General features: G+C 40.7%; 2 protein-coding genes across 4 annotated transcripts; both read right to left on the reverse strand.

The window, feature by feature from the left end:
* Positions 1-200: 200 nt before the first annotated feature.
* Positions 201-13580, reverse strand: inpp5f (inositol polyphosphate-5-phosphatase F). 3 transcript variants are annotated; one of them, XM_044215305.1, is made up of 20 exons: positions 13085-13580; positions 11260-11340; positions 10623-10759; positions 9783-9911; positions 9432-9599; positions 9257-9313; positions 8719-8917; positions 8310-8489; positions 8090-8157; positions 7578-7702; positions 7387-7464; positions 7056-7176; positions 6030-6158; positions 5637-5754; positions 5310-5508; positions 5090-5161; positions 4926-4999; positions 4613-4741; positions 4429-4516; positions 201-4256 (listed from the first exon to the last, which is right to left on the reverse strand). In XM_044215305.1, exons 1-20 carry the CDS (start codon positions 13179-13181, stop codon positions 3104-3106), a joined length of 3402 nt encoding a protein of 1133 aa, XP_044071240.1. In that variant the 5' UTR covers positions 13182-13580; the 3' UTR covers positions 201-3103. The 3 variants fall into 3 exon arrangements, with proteins under 3 accessions (XP_044071240.1, XP_044071239.1, XP_044071241.1); XM_044215304.1 differs by having other exon boundaries at positions 9432-9617; XM_044215306.1 differs by having other exon boundaries at positions 9432-9617; positions 13490-13557.
* Positions 13581-14312: 732 nt separating this feature from the next.
* Positions 14313-19728, reverse strand: bag3 (BCL2 associated athanogene 3). The gene is made up of 4 exons (XM_044215319.1): positions 19479-19728; positions 17000-17335; positions 16491-16835; positions 14313-16381 (listed from the first exon to the last, which is right to left on the reverse strand). The coding sequence occupies exons 1-4, from the start codon at positions 19674-19676 to the stop codon at positions 15548-15550; spliced, it is 1713 nt and encodes a 570-aa protein (XP_044071254.1). The 5' UTR covers positions 19677-19728; the 3' UTR covers positions 14313-15547.
* Between the last annotated feature and the right edge of the window lie 2097 nt (positions 19729-21825).

The following is a 21825-nucleotide window of genomic DNA, read 5'->3' on the forward strand; positions in this document are numbered from 1 at the left end:
TCTTGAGTCAGTACATTTAGCTTGTTGGCAGTGTATATAAAAAGCAAACTGATATCCTGGCATGGAGACTTCCTGTTAATGGATTTGAAAATAAACCTCATGCCACACTCGTTCACTCATACTTTTTATTCCAATGGAATATCTTCCTAAACAAAAAGTGTACAGCGTGTTTTGTTATCAAATAACACACCCAAAGAGCATAAGAATAAATAGGATACTTTAATATACAATACAATCTCAGTACACTGTGGAAAACAATGACAACGGTCAGTTGGTAAAGAGGAAAGATATGACCACAGACATTCAGATGGAATGGTGCTAATGCTAGAAAATGTGCTTAAAACAGTGCAAATCAAATGCTTTAAGACCTCTAGTCACATGATAATTTGTCATGGTTTGGGGTCCTAATGGGAGGGCAGGACAACCACAGACAACAAATGAAGAGGTGGTTGCAAAAGCACTTGGTGCAAAACAAAAGGAAAGGAGAAAAATCTCACCCAGCAAATATTGGATCAAATATAATTGCCAGCTTTTGTATTAAAAAAAAATCAGACACCACACTCTAGCATTGTGGTCTCTATCGGGAATGTTGAGGATTACTGTTCCTTTTAGCTTAACACAGCAGTTTAGGAAACAATAAGTTTCTGCTCTGCTTGAGAACTGCTCCAGTGTTTGCAATCCTGAAGAAAGTTTAAAAAAAAACATTTTCCCCTCTGCATTAAACCTTTGCATTAGAGCTATTACCTTCAAGCTTTGGCAGCAACACACACTATCAGCAGGTTCAGTAACTATAATGTAGCACCCACAAGCAGCCAAGGCTACAGTCTCACATAACACAATTATTGTCAGATAAAATATACAAGTGTCCCACATCTTATCTGCTGGTGAGCAAGCTGAATGCAGAAAACAGGCAAATGTAATACAAAATATGAAATGTGTGACAGTTTATCTTGGGATATTTCAGCTTGAGGCAAACCAGATGATTATTATTTATCATAAATAGACAATAATATAAACAGCAGAGGGAGATGGTGGCCTTGGTTCATTAGTTCTTCTGGAGGACTGTAACAAGGTCATGTGGGAGATTTTCACTGAATGACAACTGTAAAGTTTAATGAGTGACTAATGAGGCAAAACCTCACTCCTTGAGGCCAACGAAATAAATGTACAATATAACAATGTTTACACATAAATATAACTAGGGCTCCAAGGTGAGCACGCTTAAATACCAGCAGCATCAGGGATGCTCTAACACACAAACTCACACATACTGTACAGTACATACACACAGCCAACACACTGTTTACATCTCTAAAACCTGCTCATTTCCATGGAGAATGTATGTGCCAGTAGATGAAATATTCCAAGATAAAGCTTGATGACATACAGTAACCCTGAACATGATCATTTATACAGTACACCAAATGTAACATGTTAGAATGGGCTTAAAAAGGTAGATTTTGCCATAAATACCTGATATACATAATCCCACTTCAATTTCCTGTTAAGGCAAATATGCTTTCAGTTTGGGGAGTGCATAAAGCGTCAGTGTTTCTAATAACTGGGTGGGTGCAATTGCATATATACCTACTATATGCTACTCTCCTCTCTTTGTCAAACATGCAACGTCAATGTACAACGCTGGCCGAGGACTCAGTCCAAACAAACCCTCATAGTTAATTAGTACAACCATTAGCAGAATAGTTATTTCAGTACATATATCTATCAAAAACAACTGCAACCAGTAGTTTTCTGGTTATTCATGGTTAGCAATGACAGTACTGGGCGTTCTTTTCAAAATATAATGCTCATACCTCTTTGAACATATTAAGCTGCCACCCTACCATCAATACAAAAAAGCTTAAGGGAAGGCTCTACTTAGGGAACAGATAGACATACAATACTCACTGTACATATCAACAACCAGGATACTCTTACTAAGCTCTTGTGTAGTCATTATTTCTATAACGGTATATCTTCTAAAGTTACACTTTACAACATTGATATTACATAGGATAACTACGCACGGTATGTCATCTGGCTAGTTTCTGACAGCTATACAAAGGGTAATAGTTAACACAGAATTGTCCTTTGGGAATCACAAAAGATATTTGGTCAGATTCTACAACAGCTGTTACAAATTGAAGGTTATTACGAGGCCTATATCACAAATACCAATAAATGACCTGCACGTACAGGATGACATTACAGTGCATGATAAAGTCAGAGTTGGTATTTCGGCATGCAGCTAATGTTCACCTGCCTTGTCAAAATCAGTTACCATTAACCTCACATGCAAGCATTGTGGGTAAAATAACTTTTCAGACTAAGGATAGTGACATGTTTACATGCACAAAAATACTCTGCATACCACCCTGGAAGTACAGGAGTTTAAAACATCTTAAAAACCTAAATATATTCTTAGGTCTTAGTTATTTATCTCTTGAGAACATCCTTTAAATTTTTTAAGAAAACTTTACTTATAGAACAATTTACTTCAACAGTAGCAGTATTCCTGGAGTGATTTAGGATTTGTATGTACATACACTCGTTTCAATTAAATGTTCTACTGTATACAATTTTCACTGTCACATGGGAATTATACCAGTTTCCCCGAATACTTAAACATTTACTATGTGCCATTTTTATACTCAACCTCCGTACTAAGCTCTGGTATTCTGAGATATTTACATTAGAAATGTCATGGACGGAATATATTGGGGACAATTGATTATTAAACCATAAAAGAGAGGACACCTGACATTGTTATCAATCAGTGTGCAAGGTTGCATGACAAAAGGTACATGAGCTAAACGTCCCTTATAGCAAAAAAATTGGACCAGACAATCAGTGCTCTCTTTAGTACTAAGGGAATCTATAATTATGTGCATGTAAACATGGTCACTATCATGTTGGGCTTAAGTATATATTTATAAGTTCTGTACATGAGTCATAATTAACATGGGCAAGTTTAACTAAAGGGCGAATTTAAGAGTGCATTTCTTGGCTGAGTAGTGACGCTATGTGCAAGCTTTTGCTACTGCTACCATACAGGAAGTTTCTACACGATGTACGACTACAAAATCCTGCTACAAGGAAAGCACTAGATCTGAATGATCCTGGTCTGGCACTGTGTAAACATTGCCTTCAGCTCGCTCTCTTGGGCTTCGTTGACAGTATCTGGCTCTGGGCTCTTCTGCACCTTTGCCACAGCAAAGTTGATGCCCTGGGTGAGTCCTGCCTGGGTGAGGCTGGCCACCTGGACCATGGAGCTCTTGATCTTGGCAAAGGGGGACACCACTCGGCTGCCGTTGCTGTCAGCAGGTGAAGGGCCAAGGCTCCCCTCCATCAGTGAACTCAGACTCCTCTGAGAGCCTCCTGAGGCTGCAGAGCTCGGCTTCTGGACTGTGAGGAGGTTGGAACCGGAGGTAGTGGACTCGACGTCTAGCTGGGATGGCCTGGGGAGCTGGGGCTCCTCCTGCTGATGCTGTGGCTCGGAGCTTGGCTGCTTGTCTGAGTCTGCTGGGGTCTTATTCTGCACCACAGGGTTGAATTGGGGGACAGCAGCTGGTGGCTGCTCTCCAAACACCTCAACAGGTTTGGTCTGTGCATCCTGGACAAACTGATGGCAGTAGGCATCAATGGGAGTACCAAAGTCAATCAGAATGGCTTCTTCAGCCACTGAGGCGGCCCCTGGGGACTTGTCATCACTGACTTGAGAGGAGCTTTCCTGCTTCACATCACAGCCAGTGACACGGATAACAGAGGGGATATTTAGCTCCACGCTACCGATAGATTGGGAGCGGCTGCCCAATCGTGGGTTTGATGCTACTATGCCGCAGCTGGGCAGCACATAGTCTACGTTTTCTAAAGAACCAGAACACGGGTGCTCTGGGTCAGAATTATATGAGTCAGAGTCTGAGATTTCTGAGTGCTCGTCACCGATATCTTTTAGGGCTCCTGTACCAGGGTTATCTGATGTCTCCAAGCTGCTGTCTGACTTCCACAGGTTGCCATGCATAGTTGGCTTTAGGAAATTAACTTTTACATCAGGCTTAGAGAAGTTGCTCAGCCTCCCGAGGGGCTTGAAGGGGCCAATGTTTACGTTTGTCTTGGTCTGTTTCACTTTCTGATTGAGAGAGGAGAATTTGTTGAGGAGGAAACTTTTGCCCTGTGCCAGACCAGAGCTACCCTGGACCTGGTCAGCAGGTTTGTTCTGGATGCCCATTATATCCTCATGAGGTTTACTCTGCCGCCTGGAACACAGACACAAACCATTTAAATACGCGACCCACAGCTCTTGTCATTGGTTAAAAGTTAAAACTGTGCTATGATGACTGCAAATGTTTATCTTCATTACATTCAAATACGTGAAAAAGAGACAGAGATGAATGCTAATCATCTTAATGACAACAAATCTGTACTCACCGCTCCAGCTTCTTTTCAACCACAAGCAGGTCCAGCCCCGTGGCCTGTTTAGTTATGCGAAGCATCTCAGCTATGCACTGTAATGTGTCTGAAATGTAATCACAATGTAAGTCTCAACCAGCATGTGCAGAGTTTATGATCTAAAAAGTTACCTTTTCTTGCCATTTAAAGAATTACATCCTACCTTTTCCATCATCCTCAGGATTTCGTGTTGCTGCTCTCAGCGTGTGAAAGTATCCACTCGTCTCTTCATTCCTGTAATGCAAACGCATGCAGCAGAACTTTGGCTTCCCAAACAGAGTAGGCTCTGGACCTGCAAAAGAAAACACAACTTATAACTTCCATTTTTAGTGATGTGCTTTCCTTGCATGAATCATAATCAGCAGAGATATTGCTAAAAGGTTACTGAGAAACTGTTAAGCACACTTTTGGGAAGTGTTGGGTGACTCAGTGAGTGTACAAAAACCTTCACTTCTCCTTTGAGTCTAACTTCTTACCAATTTCGATCTTTTCCAAACCCTCTAAATTGAGGCGCTGGTATTGGTTCACTTTATCTGCTTCTTCATCATAGCTGCAAGAAAACAAATGCTAACATAAGTGAATCTATAAGAACAATTTTGAGATCTAAGAAAAATGTTGGCAAATTTAAAATCAGACTTACTAAGCAATGTAATAGGCATTGTTAGACAGAAGCAGCAGCACATCCACGTCTTTATTGTTTGCATCAATGAGGCTGGTGGGAAATAAGAGAACGGTATCATGAAAAGAGCACTTCATAAACTACTGAAAACATAGAATAAATAGTACAACAGTTGCTCGTCATCTATATCCCTAAAGGTATAAAGTTAATAAATAATAAAACAGGGCAGCTAGCCACTAACCTCATGTCACAATTGATGAGGGCCCAACCTCCATGAAACTTCTCATCATCAGGCAGCAAAAGCTGCATGTAGGTCTGCAGCAGGAGGCTGACCTGCTCCTGCGCTCCCCTCTGGCTCTCCTTCTCTTTCTCTTCATGCTCCTTCTCCTTACTGAAGATGGAGTACAGGTCCTCCGTCACTGGCAGGCCCATCATTAGGTCTGCAGGGAGAGGCAGAGGATACAGAAGAGTCAATCAAGGACCGATTTTGGGACAACATGAGTACAGATACACATATGCACATGGGAGAAGTTTGCCCTCAGAGATTTCTGCGTCAGCCTTTCCATACCAATGACTGCTTGTCTGTAAGCATCCCTAAAGCGGTTCAGATAGTAGCGGTTGGCTGAGTTCACGCCATCCTTCATCACACCAGCCAGTCTCCTCTCCCCCGTCCTGGTGAAATCTCCCTAAAATAGATCAAAAAGTGTCTGTTTGATGTACCTTTGAATTGTGAAATTTCAGTCCATTTTTAAGTCCTAAAGGCTCAATCCATATTTGTCATTCTGATGTGTTTAATCTACTGAAAGACTACATGCTCTGTTGATTTACAAGTCCTACTGTTAGAGAAAGCTTATGTCTCAAAAGCTTAAACTATCCACCAAAAGATGGCACACTTCACTGCTGTTTGTTTAAGCAAACACTGACTCAGATGTGAACGTGTGTGCAAAGACAATGATGTTACCTTGAGCGCTGCTGTGCCTGCGTACTGTCTGCTGATGGTGTCTCCATTATTGGCCCACATGATCTGATAAATCCTGTAGCATTTGAGAGGTAGAGGCTGCTCTGGAGGCATCACACCCAGTTTCTTCAGCTGCAGGAAGAAGGGAAACATTTTTGTCCATGGGTGTGCTGTTAAAGCTGTGAGTACATAGGGATGTCTCTCTTTCAGTTTACACTGCATCAGTGGAAAAGGTCAGCCTATATCCACATATATGAACTGCTCAATTCACACTTGTATTTGCTCATTAAATGTAATCCAAGATGAATATGGTGCAGTTGCTGGATTTTTAGAAAGCAAAAATGATTTGGGGTGTATAAACTATGATTGTGTTAGTGCGCACTAACGGTCTGTTCTACTATCCTTGCTGCTTAGTGCTGTACTAACATGACAAGTCTACCACTAGTGTGTGTGATCCGATGAGCAAATATATGCAGCTGTCTGTTAGTTTGTAGTTTACTTTGTGTCTGTACAACAGATTACTGAGCAAAGAGTTCATGATGCCAAGTGAATCTGGTGAGTCATGCTTACACCTTTTGTAAAGTACTTTGCAATCCCAGTTTTAGAAAGCAGTCATGTAAAATAAGACAATGACCTTTATGATGATGCTGATTATTCTATATTATGAATACTGGTATTATTTATAAAATAGAAATTCTTGTAAAAATACACATTAATTAACATCAAAGTTGTTAAATGTGTATTTTTTCCCTGAATAACTGATTATTGCAAATTCCTTTCATAGTTGATGGGCTCCCGGCAGAATAATGTCTAATTTCACTGACACTAGGAGCAGTTAAGTTTATTTAGCTGGACACAAGTTTGATAAGGAACAATATAACTTTCAGTCTAAAAAGGTCACTGGTACAGTTAATAGTCAATCAAATTTAGAAAGCGGCACCCACAAGGCATAGCAGACCTACATAATACCGATGTTATGAAATTTATGTTCATTTCTTTGCCTGGGTCCAGACAAGGAATTGCTCTCACCTGTTGTTCCATCACCACCCGAGCGATAGCAGCTTGGACCACGTTGGTCCTGTCAAGACAGTCCATACAGTTAACTCTGAAGATACCCTCCTGCTTGCAGATGACTCCGGCCTGATCCACCCTGACAGAGGAAGATACGTTCATAATAGGATGCATTCATAGGATTACAATCTTTAACCCAATAACAAACAGGATTACTAACGTGCGTTATAGCCTACTAGTGGTTCATTGTTGTTTTCTAATAAAACAAATCTTGCCTAAATGAAGATGAGCAAGAGTTCATGTTATCAGCATTTCTCTGAAAATAACAAAATACTGTCATGACACTTACCAGGCCCACTTCATGTCAGTGATGATATCAGAGATTGCATCTGTCAGTATCTGCACATTCTCAAACTTCATACCTCGGCTGAGAAACAGGATATAAGCATTAAGGGGAAGTAAATGCATTATGGTATAAAATATATTTGTTACGACTACATTCATGAACAAGTTACACTGCTGAGGAGTAGTGTCTCTTACCAGTGCTCATGGAAGTCAAATGAAACATATGTGAGATTTGGATTGTTGTAAAGCAGGACTTGCTTCAGATATGCGTCACCAATTAGCTTCTCCCGTCCACTTTGATCCACTAAGTTAATAATGACCTGAAGAAGACAATAAATAGCGCTCTCATTTAGCCTTGTTTATAACATTTATGCCCCTCTAAGCCTTTCCTGTGCAAACACACCGAGATACTAAATGTTGACAACAAAACTGTCACACAGACAAGATTGACTAAAAGTGCACACTTTTGGTAAAATGTGCCTAAATACATTTTTCCAAAGTATACTAAAAAATTTCACCAACCCTAGTCTAGTTCACACGCTAAAACTTCAGTCAGAACATTCAACTATATGCAGCCATAGGGGGCAGAAAAACCACAGTGGGGATACATTTTAAATAACAATCCTAACACAAGACTGATGTGTGCAAGTAGTCAATAACTATGCTAAGCACATACCCAAGCATACTCTCTGGCAGAGCAAACCCACCTGCTTCTTGTAGAGTTTAAGCTGTTCTTCAAAGTGATCAGAAAAGTAAGACATGGTCTCCTTCTCTCCTGAAACAACAGAAAAATATGCATACAAATGATTTCCATATAACTGAATCTGGCTAAAGACATCAAGAGATCTAGATTGCAAACTTTTACATCATTATCATCAACAATCAACATCCTCAGGACTGTATGCAAGATAATGTAGTTCCACTGACCTTTCTCTAAGCGTGGCCGGGGGTTGTAGCGGTACCCCGCCTGGCTCCAGAAGACCGGCACAGAGCCACGAGTCTGCACAAAGGACAGAGTGTGGCTGTGCACGTGGATCAACTGCTCTGTCTCCACATAGTTAGCCACATGGCCATCAGTATCCACTCCCCTGCGTTTGTACCGCATCCCTTTGGGCCAGGAGAATGCATAAACACTATCCAGATTATTTATATCACAGATCATGCTTCACTTGAAATGAATAAAAGCTAAATTGTCTACCAAGGTATTCAAAGCCTTTTGTGAGAGAAACCCTATTTGAATGTGTGGTAAAAATCCTAATTACATAACATAACCCATATATTCAGAGTTTAGGCATGACCTTCCTCTAGGCCAAGCTGACAGTAACCGCAGCTCTACCTGCGCGGTGGCGGCTGCGTCTGGAGATCAGGGCCACAGTGAAGCGGGGATGGATGTCATCAACACAGGTGACCTCCTGTGGTGGGGTCTCAGGGCTGCTCCTCTCCTCGTCGGATGTATCGTTGTAGTTCACCACCAGTTCCTCCACCTGTACAAAGCCCTGGATGATTGGTACCACCCAGAAGTCCACGTCTGGGACCTGGAGCATTCAAAAAGTAAAACAAAAAAAACAGCAGGACAGGGAGATTAAAATGTTGTTTGCCAAGTTGATAAGGAAGCACTTTGCATCCACCAAGTATCCAAAGTAGATAATCTTTCAAAACTAAGAGCCGTTACTCCTTCTATTCACGGAGTATTTTCATACACTGATAAAGCTCTGGTAATTATCAGCACATACAACTGCCACGCTTACACTGCAGGGCCATCTATGCTCTTTCAGTTGACAATTGTAAAGAAAACCACTATGACTGTGTCAAAGAATCAAATCTGGGGACAAAGTGCATTTATTCAATTCAAAAATGAGAGAAAAAACATTTACCTGAAGGTCAATAAGGCCTTGGATCATGTGTTTATTCCAGAAGAAACGGTCATCCACCTTTCACAAAGAATAAAAATTACAATCAATCAGATGTAAGGGTTTTTGCAATATAAATATGTCTTTTTTTTTTTTTAAATGAGGCAACGAGCCCAACGAGTTGTGATTCTCTCCAAACCTGTTTCCATAGGGGTAAGCTGGACTTATCCGAGTCCCCCTGACGCTGCACAGTGTTTGTCAGGTCATAGGTCATGCTGTAGTAGAAGGAGTCTGAGTCCATGAATATCTTGTACAGTTCATCCAGGAGCCGTCTCTCCAGACGTTCCTTCTCTTTGTTTTCCTTGACCTGGAAGGCAGGGGAATACTGGATTGGGTGGGTGGATAGAAAAGAGCGATAAGCTGACAAAGCAAAGAAAGCAAAATCCTATGAGAACTTCAAAGCCTTTAAAAGTGTGAAAGATGGAAAATGTAGTGTATCGGTTTGAGGATGACAGAATACATTTTTATAAAGTGTACAACAAAAGAATACCTTTTTCTTGATGGGCACAGCCACATTAGATTTGATCTGGCTAAAAGTTTTCATCAAGAACTTTGCGTCATCGGGAGACTGGGCCAGTTTCTCTGGTTTGTCGATTCCAAAGTGATGCTTCTTGCAAAGCTGAAAAAGAAGATCCCCTATCAAATGTATGCAATTTTACAAATTTTATGAACATGATAGTGATACTTACAAAAGAAATTGTCAATTTGATGAGGATAATAGCTGAATTTGGTACCACCTTGAATTTCTCAAAACAATAAATAAACGTTTATTACTACCCACTACAAACAGCCAAAAACAACAATACAGTACTCTGTATAGTTCTCATTCTTCTAAACTAACGCAGTAAACAATCTAACAGCTACATTGATCTATAGGATTTCTAGACACAAAAGGGGTGGGATAATCATTCTGCAGTACAAGGACAATGTACAACAGGATGGGGTCTAAAAGCCTATCCAGGAACGATCATCCTCCTCCGTATTTACTCACTTGAAAATATTCTGTCTCACCATCCATGAAGCTCCCCTGAAAGACTGAAATCTTAGCAATATTCAACTTCCTTTGCGTGATTTTATGTCTGCATTTAATTTTCACATTAAATGTGTGGGTGAAAATGAAACAGATCTTTTAATAAAATGTAAAAAAAAAAAAACTCATTTTGCACCACTGTCAGCCCATCAGAGATGAATCATACGCTGACGCATACAGGGTATTCTTGGGTACATTAATAACAATTCAGGATTCTCACAAACACTGTTACAATGATTGTCAGGGGGGCTGTACATGATCACTGCTTCTCGTGTCTCATTACAGTATTAGTATACACACCTCCAATTCAAGCTCCTGAGGCTCTTCATCAGACAGAGGAATGACAGCTATCTTGGTGATCTTGTAGACTTTGTGGTTGCCTGGTAAATGGCCCACCAGTGCTTTCTGACGGATTAATACGAGGCCGAGAGGAAGATCTGTCAAGAAGAGAAAGAGGAAGGGGGAGTTGCATCATGGGTGCAGAATTCCTCACATTCTGAGAGGTGTGAAGAAAGCAGCTGCACGCCAGCCATTAACTGCAGATTTTTAATAAGATAACACAAGACATCTGGTAAATAAATATTTAAACCATCTATCTGAATTACCAGAATAATATAATTGTTCCTTATGAAGGGTATAATGTTTAATCTCAAACTTCCTATCCTGAGGCCCACAGAGGCAAAATCAGATTTATCACCAATTGAATCATCACCATCAGCTCACTCCTCTTCATAACTACACACATTTCAAAGTACTTTTCCACAATTTTTCCACACCTTTCCTTGTGAGTAAGAAACATACTAAGCACTGGATGATTTTGTAACTCAAGTGTCTAGTGCACACAGATGGAAAATACTGGCAAGAATGTATGTGCTGTGTGCAAAAGAATAAAAAAACAAATTGCTCAGCGTTCTAATGTTTTTCATTCTCCACTTACCTGTGTGAAGTTGTATCTTTCCAATGACACCTTCTACCAAACCCAAACACACTGGATTCCAAGCTAACAACAGGTCCGTTGCTGAAATAAAAATATGGAGATGAAACATCAGAACAGCGGTGTAGCAAGACAGCTCAGCAAGATGTGCTTTAGACCAGATAAGCAGCCAGTCAAAATGTACATGTGTAGGGCTATAAAGGCCACTTTACTTATTGAGTCCTCAGGTTATCTCTTGAAAGGTTCAAGCGTGTGCATCTTTTCTGTCAGAAACAGCTAAATATTCACACTAAGAGCAAAGTAAGTGTCATGGATGGGTTGGGATTTCCTGTTACCACGCTAAAACTTGTTTTTAATACCCAGTAAACATTCATAGCCTCAAAGACTTGGTCTCAAAATTGCAGCGCGGTTAATTGCAGTAACAACCCACAGATGGAGGGATCTCAATAAATGTGTATCAATCTCATTGGTCTGTCATTCTTCATCCACATTTGCATGAAAAGTACAGCTATTACACATAAAACAGGATAGTGTCGTTTTATTAAAGAAAGTATAATTCGATCGGAGAAAAAAACTACCCTGTCTCCATTTACTAACATTTTCAAAGACCAGGCCAAGCTTGAAGTCAGTTATGGCAATGCACAAACTCAGTGACTGAAGAGGAAAACTGAAATGCCTATGATTGGTGACGGATTAAACATCAAAGTGGAGAAAATTGGAAAAACATGAAGGGTGTGGCTAAGGGTGGAGGCAGCCTCAGACAGGGACTCTTCCTGTTTTACCAGCCAGAGAATTTCATGTACAGGGGAACTGGGTATGAGGGCCCCACAGGACCAGTCTCCCAGAAAAAAGACACAAAAAACACTAATAAAAACATACCACAACTTCACCCAGAATGTGTAATATCATGGAAATACTTCACTGTGAGCTTGAGAGTGCAGTGGAAACCCAGTGAGGAGTGGAAACCCTTTTTCCAATTAAATAATGAAACAGTGGTGCAACTAAAAACCTGTTCAGGATGGCTGCACAGCCATACAACTTCAACTGACACAGATGATTACGCTCACAGCCTTCTGATGACTCTAATGAAACTTTTCTTTTAGGTCAGCAGTTCTTTCACTTACTGGGGATATATAGCTTCCACAACCCACAGTATTTCATTTAGTACAAAAGCATGACCAATATTTTGTCACAGCCATGAGCCGCAGCAGCAGTACTCACTTCTGCAATGTAATACCTGGAGCTTCTTACAGACTTCAGTAACACCTGTATAAATAACCTGTATTTATTGTGCCTTCCTGTTCTTATAGGACGGTATTGTACTTTTCTAACAATTCACCATTTTAGAATAGTACATCTGTTAAGCTGTCATACGTCAAGCACATCGTATATAAGCTAAAAATTACGTTATATTCACATTCCGTAACATAAAAGCAAAGCAAGAACTTTGGAGTGTGTTTGGGGTGTTGGCACTGCCGAAAGCTAGGACGATATTTCAAGGCTTGGGAATGGCGCATTCAGCCATTTCTAGCTTTTCTTTACCAAACAACTTGTTTTGTCTAACGCAGCTGGATCATTTACAACGACTAAATGATTACTTTGACGTTTATTTCAGAGATGAACGAGTGAGAGATTAGACTAAACCGCTGAGGTGTTTTGGATACATGGTGACAAAAAAAAACATCAGTAAAATAATGTTTGTCAACTTCAGACAGGCCAAGAAATACATAGCTTTTATTTCACTCTAATAGGAAATAATGCCAAATGTTAATTTCAGGTAAATGGCCGGCTGCAGAAGAGAAAGCTGTCACCCAGTAGCGTTACGTACCAGGTCTGACGGTCATGGTCCCGTCTTTTCGGCTGCACCACAGAGCACGGTCCCCGCTCTGGAGAATGTAATCGTCTTTAGCTTGGAACAGCTCCATTTTGTCCCTTTACGTTACACAAAACAGGTAACTAGCTGGCTTATCAGCCAGTTACAGGTAATTATCAACTTCCACGTCTTGGAGGTTGGCTGTAGCTAGCCAGACAGCGACTGGCTAGCCACACGGTTAGCTCGTTCCCCACAGGCTGGTGAGCTGCGGTAGCTAGCTACCTAGCGAGCTAGCAGCAGCTGGATGGGTGTCGGATTTGTTTATTCCACTTCTACGCATACTGATAATCAAATTCCCTTTCTACTGGAGAGGCATCCCTTCCCACAGTCATGCTGAACAGAGTAACGGAAAATACACACCAATGAGTGAGATGGTGTCCCAACAGCTGCTGTGTGCCGTTCAAGACGAAACAGTTTCCTGCTCTAAACAATAACACGTGATCTGTGCCGTCATCACCGGTGTACAGGTAACTGTACATAAAAACTATTTACATTATTTACTAAAGGATCAGAGTACTTATTAACTCTATGGTTAATTCATTATATGATGTTATTATATTTTGAAGAAACCATATGTTGATAACTGGACTCCCCATTCTGATGAAAGTGAAAATTTGCCAGAATTAAGAATGTGTAGCTTTATTTTATTATTTTATATATTGCCTTTATTTGTCTTTTTTTTAATAATATGATACTTATATTTCAGGGAAAGCAAATATCCCAGCTACAGCACCTCTTATTCAGTGACAGCAAGGTGAATACAAGCTGAATCTGAGGGAGGGATATTTTTAAAATGAGGGGATTATGTATGTAAAAATCATCCAACATAAGTATTAAAGTCCCTATTCTGATGTTACAGGCTAGGGTCATTTGTATATAAAAAGCACAAAACACACCACTTGCACACAGGGAGCAGCTGACCTCAGACAGAGACATGACTAAGCCAGACTTTAGACAGCTGAAAACTGGGACTCAGGGACACATCTTCAAATCCACAAGTGGAGCACACGCATACTCATGCATTATTAAAATATGGATTCTTTTGGCAGGGAGTAAACATGGTGGACCTTCAGTTCAGTATTAGGTATACTGTATATATGCAATTAAAGAAAGTATTATCCCTAATGCAAAAAATCTGTCTCAGACTTTGCAGAATCTGTGGGAACCCAAATATTAGTCAAAATCCATGTCAAATACATTTTATTTTCAACCATACCAACGTGACTTGCTTTCAACAATGCATCAGCGTGCTACTCATAAACTGTGATCAACACTAAGCCACAATCCATAAATTGTAAAGGTGTGTTAGGCAGTGACCCTACCTGACAGATGGCTTATGATCATATTATAGTGACAAATTACTACACAAACAATTAGGGTAATATTAAAAGTAATTTAAAACATTTTTAAATGACAAATTGAAGTTGATCTGTTTATGAATTGGGCATTCTCTCACCGTTGGCATTTTTAAGGCTTTTAGGCCGTTTTTGTGTTAGTGTTATTACAGATTGTGGCTTTGGTAGTTATACATGAACAATCTGACAATTTTAAACTTCCTCATTAGCACCAAGTGCCGATTGTCTCACATCTCAAGTAAGATACACATCTCACCTCAATTTGTCATTACACATTCATAAATGTACCAAAATACTATATGATGATATAAATACTGATATAGTGTTTTGAAATAACAAGTAAACCAATGCACATACAAACACTCAAACACATCAATCAAAACGTGTGTAACTTATATATTTCAAATGAAGTGCTGCTGATCTTTCAGCATGATGCATTTCAATGATGGCAAAGTGCAAAGACGGCAAAATCAGTAATGCACCACCAAAAAGCAGCATCTAATAAACATATTCACTGTGTTCTGTGACAAAGCAGCTCCAACATGGCCATGTGGCTATAAAGGGGAAAATGCTTTTCTGTTGACTTGAGTTTTGCAGTGAGTTCTGCTTTAAAGCCCCGACGTTTGCACTCGTGTACCAACTGATGTGCTGACTGGATTAAGAAAAGCTTCATACAATATTTGATCAAGACAAAAGGCAACTACACATAACATTTCTTAAGAAAATACTTCTACTTTTCTTCCATTTATTGATAAAGGCCTCTTATTCAAACTTTAATTTGACTAGAAATTGTTGTCAACACCTTGATCATGGCAGCTGTCTTATTATGAAGACATTGGCACAACACAGAAGGCAACAACATTGGCTTGAAAAACATGATTGCACTGAGCTACCATCAACTATGTGCTGAATGGCAGGAAATACCAACACTGTTAATCAATGCATGCAACTTCCACAAATGCTGTAGATAGAGGAGGAGGAGAGTTAGCCAGAGCAGACTTGTTCACTATCAAATATACAGCAGGTTATCCTTCTCTCCTCTTGATTATGAAGTGTGCAGTCATTATGATATCTCCTTTGCCAGCTCAACGTTCTCCTTGGTGATCATGCTGGGCTCTCCCTTCTGTGTCAGGCTGTTTCCCTCCATCGCGGTCTCGCTGGCGGGCCTGGCTGGCTGCTCTTCCAGTTGCTCCAGTTCTTCCAGTATGGTCTGAACACGACGGACTCCATCCCGTCTCGCCTGCCTTACATCTAAACGACCCTCTGGGTCAACCGAGTCCAGTGCTAAGAGCTCTTTGGTCAGCAGCTCCTCCAGTAACAAGTATTTCTTATCGTTCTTCTTTCCATCGAAACATTTCACCTCCTGCTCCAGTTTAGCAACCCGGTCGACTATCTTCTGTACCTTAGCCAAGCCTGGGTGGACTGGGCACTGAGCAGCCTGTTCGGCCTCTACCTTTACAGGTGGGGCCTCTGGGGGAACAGCTGTCATGTCCTGGGCCTCTGGTTTTGGAGGTATTTGAACTGTGATATCTGCAGTATGTTGTTGTGGTTGCTCTGGTTTCTGGGGCTGCTGGAACTGTTGCTGCGACTGCATTAACTGTTCAGGATGCTGAGGCTGTGGCGATGTCTGAGGTGGTGCCTGCTGAAACTGTTGTGGTTGCTGAAACTGTTGTGGTTGCTGGAACTGTTGTGGTTGCTGGAACTGATGTGGTTGCTGGAACTGCTGAGGTTGCTCTGGTGGAGGCTGTTGGAACTGTTGAGGTTGTTGAGGCTTTTGGACGTCAGCTTCTGTGTGCAATGGTTGGGGGAGCTGCGTGTTCTCGGGTTTCTGCTGAGTGCTTTGTTGTTCCTGCTCAATTTTCTGGGGCGGGTCTCTTGTGAGGACATGCTGCTGAACCTTAGAAGTTAAAAAGAAGTCATTAGGATCTGACACAATTAACAATTACTGACAAACATTTTTGAACATCAAGAAAAATCCAAGTGAAAACACACAAAAATAAAATTACCTGTGGTCTTTCTCCCAGCACCTGCGTTATAATAGGTGACTGGCTTCTAATATGAGGTGGGAGGTGAATAGAATCGCGATGCTGGGGAAACAGTGTTGGAGAAGCCCTTTCCCGGGGAGGCTGCATTGCTGCAGAGTAGCCAGGCCATTCGTCTGTCTGAAGGCGATGGAAGGGCTGCTGGTGCTCTGAGTAGGGGACGCGCTGAGAGTAGGCCGAGGGATTTAACTGAGCCTGTGTTTGTGTTTGGCCTCCTGCACCCTCATGGATCACCGGGATGGGGATGTAACCTGCTTGAAGACCAGTGCTGCTGGGCCGTGGGGGTTGGTGATGCGGGGCAGTGTAAACCTTGAAAGTATATCAAATTGAAACAGTGAAAATTCAGAATTTGGTCATTTGTTTTCATTGCAAAACTTATGATACTTGCTTCATAACTGCATTTCCAGCATACACATTATACAGTATTGCAGCATGCATAGTCTTATGTTTGTTCTTCATTACTCAAGTCCAACCTCTGCTGTTTGTGAAACAGGCGAGCTGGTCTTTCCAGGCTCAGTGGAGCAGCTGTCTGAAGGTCCATGTAAAGGTGATCTAGGCCTGCAGTGGAGCCCTGGTGTCGGGGAAGGTGTCCGCCCGTCTGTCCGGATATTCTGTGCAGTGGTTGGCTGGATGTAGGAATAACATGGATGCTGTTGCTGCCTCAGTTCTGCGCCCTCATGGAAGACTGGGATAGGAACATAACCTGGGCGAAGAATGGGGTGCTTCATTTCCCTCACAAAGGTCTTCTGCGTCTCCTGAGGGCTTGGTTCTGGTGGTATGTTGGGTCCATTTGCTGACACTTCTCTGACCTGAAACACAGCCAACAGTATATAAATATGATTTAAAATTAAAAATTCCCGTAATTAATTATGTCTTTACAACAATGAATATCAAGAATCTTGTCATTTATTTCTATTTCAAGATCCAGCAAAGGAAAGCAACTAAATAAATCTACTCTAAGCACTTAGAAGATCTTTTAATCTGCAACATTTTCGGCAACATTGATGTTGGTTCCTTACTTATATTAAAGTTATTAAACAATTCAACCACAAAAATAGTTTAGTTTAGTGAGTATACTAATGTCATTTACACTACAAACTTGGTTGACATTATTATCCCTAAACCTTAGGCAATTATTAATTATTATTAAATACGATTAAATATTTTGCCAGCTGATTGGCTTATTTTGAGCAATTAGAAGTTATAAACTATTAAACATAACAAAATACTTGAGTATTTTTAACCAAGCTATTCTTGCTTATAGTTTTCATCTAGTAAATTGTATAGGTACTTACTCCTCCACTACGAGATTTACATTTAATTAAGTACATCTGAAACTCTGTACAAATGAACCTTCATAAATTCAACATTCTTATCTCAATATGTGCAGCTAAACATGTCTGCAAAAACTTATTACAGACATATTAATACATACAACCAAATGGTTTTCAAAACCTGGAGGTATTTTTAATAGGAGAGTGCTTTCAGTCCTGAAATAACTGCAAAGGTTATAGGTTAAAATGTGACATTTCCACAGGGGAATGCCAAAAGTATCACCTCTTTGAGTATTTGATGAAATTAACTTGGGACTACCATAGACTTTCCCAATCAGACAGTTGCTGTGTTTGTGTTTCAGATGTTGCTCTACAATCAGAGTGACATCATTCACCTGGCTGAATTTCCTCACTTCCACTCCCAATAGTTTGGCACACCTTCTAAACTAACGTGTTATTGGCTAATCATCATTATGTCATACAGAGAGAGAAAACTTGTTTTGCTCCACCCTTTGACAAATTCCATAAAGAAGAAAGAGTCAATATTTGAATTATTTTTAGCATGCACTGAATAACTGAATTTCTTCCTTGTGTCAGTCTTCATTGACCACACTTATTCTGGTCTAGTTTTATTGAAAAAGAACATACATAATCCCAGAATACATTGGTATGCACACAATACTAATAATCACACTAAAATCCACCTTATTGGGGACTTACTTTAGCAGCAAAGTGACTAGACACCTGCCAATGGCAGCTATGGAGGAGTACAAGCAACAGGTCTACTGATAGTTCAGCACTCTGTCAATGATATATCTGAAAGGTGGTCAAAGCTCTACCTCTAGCCACTAAAAAACAAATACCAAAGCCTACAGAACAAAAACTGCATTTATATGTAAGCCTGTGGCATTTTCCCTCTAAGACAAAAGTTATGAAATAGCTGTGAACGACCCTTTGCCCTCTGCCATTTCAGCATGGGACACCGCACACTGGCAGCACCATTGCACCAATTTTATCCCCTGACAGCTGTGTCTTTCTAGCAGATTCTTCGGGACACTAACTTGGGACAACAGTGTCTGTCTCTGAGACGAGAGATTACCAACTGGCAGCCCGTTGCAGCTCGCTTCAGCCCACGGGTTTTCTCTGCAGACCTGAATGTTTTCACAACATGTATTAAACACAGCTGAATGCGATATGCAGGGCGGCCGGCGCCTCCGTCGTAGCCAGTGTATGCTCCTCAGGCCAAAGTGAAGTGGACCTGCCTCAATCCTTGTAAGGGAAAAAGTTTAATATGAGCTGGACGCCGCAGTGTTTTCCACCATGAAAGAAACGTTATTAGAATACTGGAAGCTCATCATAGATAGCCTTTACATACTGCAGGGTGAGTCATCGAGTAATAATAGTGTTAGATCATGATACGGGAATATAACGGGGTTGATCACCCGTTATAATAGGCTTATGAGCTGTCTATGAGGGGGAGGTGACGGTGCCAAACAAGGCCTACAGTCAACAAGATTAATATATGACAGTGATGTAGCACAACGCTTTTGCAGCTTTAACAGCCTATCAAACCAAAACACGCACTATAACCGACGTAGCTCGACACACAAACAAAAACGGTTATACAACCGTTAGCCGTTAACACTGACAAACCAACTTTATCCCTCCGCTCTTTTACCTTTTTCGTGTCGTGTCTCGGGTCATTCCAGGTTGTCGTGCGGTTATTGTGATCCACAAAGAAGGGCCATCCAGTCTGAGGGTCAATTTTTACTTCCCATCCGAGGGGGAGAGGGTCGTTGTCATTGTTGGCCATTGTCATTATCGGTGACTGTGTCTTCATGCCGTTCATGTTGCTGGTTGTCGAGTACTGAAACATTTTATACAGGCGACGGACGCTTTAAAGATTCCTTCAAGTGACGTGGAAAAGTGGGCTGGAAGTTTCTCGAAATAGCAGGGTTAACGTTGGGGGCGGACAGCGCTGGATACGGTGGCATGGGTTCCCAAACCTGTTGTGTCGCAGACCCCCCAACATAGACACAAAGTAAACCTCTGATCTGCATTATGTTTTTTTCCCAGGTAGCACCAATTAAGAGGCTTTTTGTTGCTGCAGCTGTGGAGAAAGTGACTGCTCTGATCATGACAGGCATATTCTCTCCTGCTGGCTGGGAAATCTCCTCACCTAATATTCCCGGGACTTCCTGGAGCCCCATCAGTGACCCCTGTGCGACCCTGGGCCCTAGCTTGAGAACAATGTTCTGTGTATTAGACAAGGGAATCCCAAGCTTTTTCATAATAAAAGATTCCCCAAATAGATGTACTCAAACTCCCACATGAAAAATCTTGTCCAAGGGAAGTCTGGGTTTGCTATGATTTGGTATACTATTACGTAACTGTGGTGGTGTGATACAGTGTGGGCACAGTGACACCTCTAATGACAGATCTTCATCACAGGACTACTCCAATTCAGTCTCATACAATGTGGGAAATACTAGTAAATCTCAAGAAACTCGTCCTCACTTGGCTGGAGACTGTCTGAAACCACCAATCCAACTGCTCACAGTTTGGACACCTCAGCTGAAGACAATTGAATTCTGTATTTTTGATTGACAATAACAAACCTGTAGGCCTATTACATATCCTCTGGAGCCAATTCCTGTAAATAGGTGTTTGTAAGTGTAAACAGCGTAGACATTATCTTTCCCACATGAGAGTTTGTTAAGGAATAAATCAGCTCAATAAACATTTTTCAATAGGAATATTATAGGGATTGTTATTATATATACAGATTAAATCAGTATGTGTGTGTACTAGTGACACACACATTTCTTATTGTGATTTTTTTTTGCTTGGGGGGAAAAAAGCTACAGTCAGCCCTATATTGTTCAGTTGTATGTGCTACAATAATTGATGCCTTTAGTCAGTGGACTCATTAATACAGTGATAAATCACATTGACAAATGATTATCAGATTCTTCATTCAGTGATGATGTTGATGTTTCCAGAACATTTCATGACATGCTTCCAGAATATTTGCATGCCAGGACCAAGGGGCATCTCTGACTTTTGCAAGCTGACCAACCAGCACTGAATGGATATGTATCATGGTAACCACCCACCATCCGTCCTGCCTTGACCCCTCTCTGAGGTGGTTTCTAATGGAGTACGAGCTCAGTGTTGCTCAACACAAAGTGGAACCACTAATCCTTGATGGGAAGAGTGACTGAAGAGAAACCTTCAGTATTTTTGAAGGAACATTTCTGGATAATTTAATGATGACACTGGAGAAATCATACTTGTTCGCCCTTTAATACAATTACTTCAAAATAAAAGCACCTGCCAAAAACTTACTAAAGCCACTATAGGGGGGAAAATGGAAATGTCCTGTCTTTAGCGCCCTCTAGTGCTACTATCAAAAAATACACTGTGGCAGACAGTAGTGCATACTTCCTTACATATTTCCAGTTGTATCACAGCAATTTATTTTTGAGTATAAATTCAGCAGTCTCATGATTCAGCAGCATTTTTTTAACATACACTTTTATATACTATGTGTATGGGCTATTCATATATAAATTTCTCCCCTTTTATTATTCCTGTTCTTTATAGATGATCATAGTTTTGTCTTTAGTTGATAGTTGATGGTGGAAAGTGATAAGAGGAAGGACAGAGGTGACATGTAACAGTTCAGGCCTATTTTCACCCTAAATTGATCAATTTATATAGCTTGGTAGTGCCCATCATTCACCAAAACAAAACAATGATGCATTTTTCAATTTTATTTGTTGCCAAAAAACCCTCCACCTTCCACCACCTTGGAAAAATACCAGTGTTGTTTATTCTTAAATAAATTACATTTATTTATTTATTTGTTTGTTTGTGTAAATGGACAGTCTGTTTGATTATGCAGAATAGACTAATCCGATTTTTTAAATCATGTTCTTAATTAGATTTATTGTCCCTTTGATACGTACATTAGTCAGTACTCAGTACACTTTAATACACCTTTTGTACAGTTAGAATAGCAG

Source organism: Siniperca chuatsi, linkage group LG11 (assembly GCF_020085105.1).
Source record: "Siniperca chuatsi isolate FFG_IHB_CAS linkage group LG11, ASM2008510v1, whole genome shotgun sequence".
NCBI lineage: Eukaryota > Metazoa > Chordata > Actinopteri > Centrarchiformes > Sinipercidae > Siniperca > Siniperca chuatsi.

Coding starts and splice junctions, on each gene's coding strand:
- inpp5f (XM_044215304.1), bottom strand. CDS start 13,181: ATGGAGCTGTTCCAAGCTAAAGACGATTACATTCTCCAGAGCGGGGAC. Junction 9,314..9,431: donor GCTTACCCCTATGGAAACAG/GTTTGGAGAGAA, acceptor TCTTTGTGAAAG/GTGGATGACCGTTTCTTCTG. Junction 7,177..7,386: donor ACTGACATGAAGTGGGCCTG/GTAAGTGTCATG, acceptor TTCCTCTGTCAG/GGTGGATCAGGCCGGAGTCA.
- bag3 (XM_044215319.1), bottom strand. CDS start 19,676: ATGTTTCAGTACTCGACAACCAGCAACATGAACGGCATGAAGACACAG. Junction 17,336..19,478: donor CGAGACACGACACGAAAAAG/GTAAAAGAGCGG, acceptor GCTGTGTTTCAG/GTCAGAGAAGTGTCAGCAAA. Junction 16,836..16,999: donor CTGTTTCACAAACAGCAGAG/GTTGGACTTGAG, acceptor TATACTTTCAAG/GTTTACACTGCCCCGCATCA.